At 41.0% G+C, this 5,647-nt stretch overlaps 1 protein-coding gene across 3 annotated transcripts in view; it reads right to left on the reverse strand.

Annotated features, from left to right (window-relative positions):
- Positions 1-2,755, reverse strand: part of bmal2 (basic helix-loop-helix ARNT like 2) — a 19,316-nt gene extending 16,561 nt beyond the window's left edge. For all 3 annotated transcript variants that reach the window (XR_013504333.1, XM_071910990.2, XM_071910912.2), the window contains exon 1: positions 2,507-2,755. Coding sequence is in view for 2 of the 3 variants with exons in the window: in XM_071910990.2 (XP_071767091.2) it covers positions 2,507-2,564 (58 nt within the window). In the remaining variant the exon portion in view is untranslated. The remainder of the gene's footprint in view (positions 1-2,506) is intronic.
- Between the last annotated feature and the right edge of the window lie 2,892 nt (positions 2,756-5,647).

Raw genomic sequence — 5,647 nt, forward strand, 5'->3', positions numbered from 1 at the left:
TATAATAATAATGGTAACATGCCATATGAGGTTACCCTGTGTTGAGATCATTAGCTGGAATAAGGTTGCACTTCTTTACCACCACAACACGCTCCAGCCCAACCAAACCCAACTCTTCAGGTCAATGCAGACAGATTAAGTCCATGAAACTGATGCTGAGAGTGTCAATGAACAGAGCCACACAACTGCTAATTCCCCAAATCACTTGACCTAATTTTATTAAAAAGTTAATCATACAACCAAACACTTTCCCAAGTGTTTAGGGGACTGAGGACTAGGAAAGGGATTTATAGCAGTTGGTATCAATGTGTGTAAGCCTACAAAGTCAGAGGAAATCAAACCATCCAGCTAACACCCTCCCTCTGAAAGAAGGGGGGGGGGGGGGGGAGCAAACGAGGAATGCTAAATAAAAACTAGAAAAAACATTTCCTGGAGAAAATATGTGGGCTAGCTGTACAATACCGGATAAGACACAGTAGTTGAAAATATGATAAACAGTGGCATCGTCATGGCCATGTTGACCTTTATGTCAACAGTGCTATTTAACATGTTTTAAAAGGACTTGTAGTGAATACTTTGTTCCCCTCTTGAGGAAAGGACCATTACTCAACATTGCTTGTAAGTAGTGCTGTAGTTACAGCTTTGTATAATTAGCAAAGACTTTGTAACTGAGTGATTTCTTTTATAAAGAAAAAATGCATGACAGAAACATTTGGTGCTGTGGGATGAAACTAATATTCTTTTGTTAATAAAGCAGTCTGATAGTGTGGGTGTTCTTCTCAAAACTCCACTATAATGCCAAATACTATTTCTCGAGTTTATGCATAGGCTAAAGTTTGTTACTTACATAAAAGATGTGTATTTTAAGTTCTCTCTCTATACTGAGTGGAGGATAACACAAGCAAGAGAAGTTGCTAAACTAGCTTTTAAACGCTTCCTCCATCCATTCCAGCTATATTTGCCCATCACACAATGCAAAATATTAAAATGGCTCTGTTGTTTGTCTAAATGCTGGCCGTTTCTGGAAAAAAAAAAAAAAAGATATATTTCACTGAACAGTTTAATTATCACACATTTCTAATTAAACCATTATACATTCTACATAATTATAGAGGACAATGGCCAATAACTAATGTGCCTCTCATTTGACCTACATTTTATATAACTGTCACACTACACAACTGAACCTGCACAACAGGAAAAAAAACATTCTATTAACAGTGCAAAATACAGTTCAAAATACAAATCCAAATTATTTTCACAAGGAAGAATATTATGAAATATTTGTAAATATTTTTGACACAATAATACGATAGTTTTGTCTAGGTTTAAAATAGGCATAATTGTTATTTCAAGATATCCATTATCCATCCCCCCCCAAAAAAAAAAAAAAAATTGCGTGATGTTGTAAAAGATTATTCTACTTCAGTTCAGGACAGTTGACTCAACAACACATTTTATGTTTTCTCACAAGTTGAACTGGTGGCTGCACGTCCTTAGAAAGTCTTAATACAGCATATAGTCTAAAACAACTTAATGATTTGAATTGAACTACCTAAATTCAAGGTCTTGAACGGATTTAAATGTAGTTAAACGTTGTCTTTGAGTCATAAATACAATTCAGAGGTCTCAAAATGTTGCTCTTTCAATACAGTATTTATCATCCTGGTTGCGCAGACGTGTACTGCTACTGCCACCGTTTCTTTTTTACTCTTCGGGATAATTTTTGGGGGTGAAATTGGTCTTAAATTGATTTCAATTGGCATTAAAGGGGTCTTTAAAGTCTAACCTGGCAGAAACCTGTAGTCACTGTGCAAAAGCACCATCTAAATAGGCATTTCTACTACAGGTACAGTCGGACATTCAGTTATCCTTCGTCATATTCATAACCAACGGTCGTGTTGTGCTTTTTAAACCTTGGGGCGATCGTCTTAGCTAGGCCTAAAACAGCAGCGAGCGCTTGTCCCAAACTACTTCCCATCAATTCATAGAGCCATTACACCATGTGGACAACCACACTGCCAAAAATATCAACAATGCTAAATGGTGTAGGGTTGTAAAACCGCATCTAAACGAACAGACAGTGGACTGTCAGTTGACTTGAGGTCGTTGTACAGGCAAACAGGCCTGCTATGCTAAGCTAACATTTGCGTTCAGTCGTTTAACGTTAGGTTAGATGCTACACAAACAACTTGTCTGTAAATATCCACTATGACAGGCCTGAGTGTAACTATCTTCTGCATGTTATGTTGTTTTGCAAATGTTATCACATTGTGTAACGTTACATAAATGCCGTAGCGGGGCCGCTTCAGTTTGCTCTACTGATCTACTGACCTAGTTTCGGAAAAGCGCAAAGTTACAGTCAATCGTTGAGAAATTGGCAGAAACACTCCGCGGCGCTTCCCTCTCTACGGCAAATTACAAAATGGCAAACCACTTGGCTCAAATAGGACGTAAAACTGCATTCATTTTAACTAGTTAATATATTCGGTAATGTTTAAGTTACCTGCCGGTTCGCCTGCCGCTCTGTCACCGCCGCCAGCCGCTGCATTCCTGGCCGACATGGCTGGAGCCGGAGCCGGTGCGCTGGGGCCCAAGTCTCCAATGCATGGATGAGGCGGTGGACTAGGATGTTGTGTTAATGGGGCAGCTTTGGAGGGAGGCGTGAGGGGGGGCAGAGTGTTGTATAATTGCCTTATTTTCTAGGCGGGGAAAGGAAGAGAGGGGGAACGCAGAAACGTGACCAAGTAGGCTATCCGCGATGCAATCAGGACTGTGTTGAAATCAGGGAAAACGCGGAAGACAGAGCACAGGCTCCTCCTGTGCACAGGCTCCCGGCGCACCGGGATCAAGGAGGCTCTACATTAACGGGATCACCGCTGCAGCTTCACCACTCATATGTTGCCTTAAGTTGCTGTCGGAAATACCGAAGTTAGACGCACAGAAATAACCCAACAATGTGGGAACATTTTCTTTGATAACAGAGTTGCTAAGATGTGATGTTTAGGGGGCGTGTCAACAAGTGATGGTAACAGAGATGTATTTTATTGTGATAGGTTGTTGTTGGGCTTTCTATGTAAATAATTAGTATTCTTGTATGTTTCTGTTTTCACTGGTTTAACTTTTAGTTGTCACGCATTTTTAATGTTATTACTGTTAATTTTTATTAACTTTCGGCAATAAATAAAACATCAGTTACATGCCTTGCACACATTTTATCCTTTTCATTCTGCCACTGTGACACAAAGTAGCTCTCTTGTCTGGTCTATAAAAAAAACAGCAGCCGAAAAACACAATAACTATATAACTACAATAAAATACACTGACTACACGCTGCTTTGAGTCTGTGGGTTGACCTAGTATAGTTAGAGTTCACCAGGACTCAGACTCGAGGGGGGGCGGTTAGGGTTAGCTAAAGTGCCCTCTAGAGTGGCGAAAACGAGAGGAAGTGCCCTATTGGCTGCCCTTCACATGGGAAAAAAATGATTGAGTGCCCTCTAGGGTGCCCCTTCATGCAATAAATTATGATGATGTGCCCTCTAGAGCAAGAACATTCGATAACGTGTCTTAATGAGTGCCCTTCTAGTGGAGAAAACGTGATGCAGTGCCCTATAAGGCGCCCTTACAATGGTCTAAACTTGACGTTCCCTATGGGTGCCCTTCCAATGGAAAAGGGTGTCGTTATGAAGTGCCCTCTATGCCGCCCCTACATGACAGTGTCCCAAAGGGTGCCCTTTCCAGTAGAGAAAATGGGATGCAGTGCTGTATAGAGTACTCCTACAGGTAAGAAAACATGATGAAGTGCCCAATTAGGTGCTCCTCTAAAGGAGAAGTGCCCCTCCAGTGGATAAAATGTGATGCAGTGCTGTAAAGGGTGTCCCTACATGCGTGACAATGTGGGGAAGTTTCCTAATGGATGCCCCTCCAGTGGAGAAAATGTGATGTGGTGCCATATAGGTGCCCTTACAATGGGATAAACTTGAGGTTCCCTACAGGTGCCTTTCTGATGAAAAACTCATGAAGTGCCCTCTTAGATGCCCTTCCAAGTGAGAAAACACGATGAAGCGCCCTTGCAATGGAGAGAAAAAAATCCCAGTGAAGAAAATGAGATGCAGTGCCCTACAGTCTCCCCTACAACGTGCCCTCTCCAGGGCAGGCTTTCCCAAAGTGGGTGCCGTGACGATAGTCTAGGGATGCAACAAAATAACCAAAATTAACTCAAAAGTAACTCCAGTAGATTTTCAAGGAAAGGCTTGATTCACTAGGCTAACTGACGGGTGATAAAACGCATTAAGGCAAAGCATTATCTCTAGGCTATACAGTAAAACAAAGCCCCTAAACTACAGTAGGCCTATAAGTCTAACTGTTTACATTGTGGGATTATGGAGTTGATAGCTTTTTTGTTATTTTGAAGGTGACAGTGGTTAGTGGTGATAGACTATAGCCTATGTGAGTGCAATTTTCATATATTCTTTTTATTCACCATTTCATTTTGCATCCCTAACGAAAAATCACTATATTCTTTTTGGCACTTACAGTGTGTTTGTGATAGCCTACTCAGCGGTGAGTTTATAGTGACCTTGTGGCATAGCCTATAATCTCTTACAGTGGGCTATTACTTAATGCTTTTCTGTGGCATGATATTTTTTACGCGATAATAGACTATATTCAAGTTGTAAAGTAACCTTCTAAGATGTAGTTACTGTGTTTTACTTCGGAGGTGTTTGTGAAATAAACATTTTAAAGGTTTCTAGTTCCCTGTGTGTTTTTATCATAGAGGTGTGGTTATACTTTTAATCTGGATCGCCTAATAACATAATGTTAATCTTAATCAAAGATGAAGACTATTTCATCATACATGATGCATCATATCTTTTTGTGCGCTGGTGGGGCCCCATGTCGTGCAGTAGGTGCCCTTTTTATTTTTTCGCCCCTGCCCTTCAAACAGCCTGAGTCCGCCACTTCTCAGACTATATAGCTAATAAATAAAGATTCAATAACAGTTCAATTCAAACCAATTCAACTGTTCCATTCAATTGATTATGTCTTCCCTGTAAATAGGCCCTTTGCAGAAGTGTTCTAAATACCAAAGTAACCATACCAGACGCCCTGTTGGAAGACCACACATGAAACTGTATATCTATAATCAGTATAAGCAATTTTATGATACCCATTTCAGTTTGTCTGAACCTGTCCAGCCTTGCCAATAAGGAGAATCAGAGAATCAGGATATTATGAATTCAACTAAGGGCCTGTTTGGGCCTGCCATCACTACAGACAGGCATGTGACCTCAGAAAGGAGGGGAGGGAGACCTCTCTCTCTCCCTGCGAACCTGCTCCTCGCTCTCCCCAGGCCCCTCCAGGGCTCTGCAGCTGCTGCCAGGGGGCACCAGGTTGGATTGGTAGAGAGCACTGTCCTATAGACTGGGATACACAGGGGATACCTCACCATGTCATCAGAGAACCATGGTAACGTTAAGTAACCTTAGGTTACCAATCTTACTAGCTAACTAGGTAAACTAGGTAACTCTAGGTAAATCAGCAACTCTGTAAACCACAGAACTTGAATTGATTGTGAATGGATTCATTCTATTTCTCTGGTGTAGGATAAACAAATCCGTGATGCTTCTTTTGTTTTGCTAAGCAA

This window comes from Centroberyx gerrardi, chromosome 4 (assembly GCF_048128805.1).
Source record: "Centroberyx gerrardi isolate f3 chromosome 4, fCenGer3.hap1.cur.20231027, whole genome shotgun sequence".
Lineage (NCBI taxonomy): Eukaryota > Metazoa > Chordata > Actinopteri > Beryciformes > Berycidae > Centroberyx > Centroberyx gerrardi.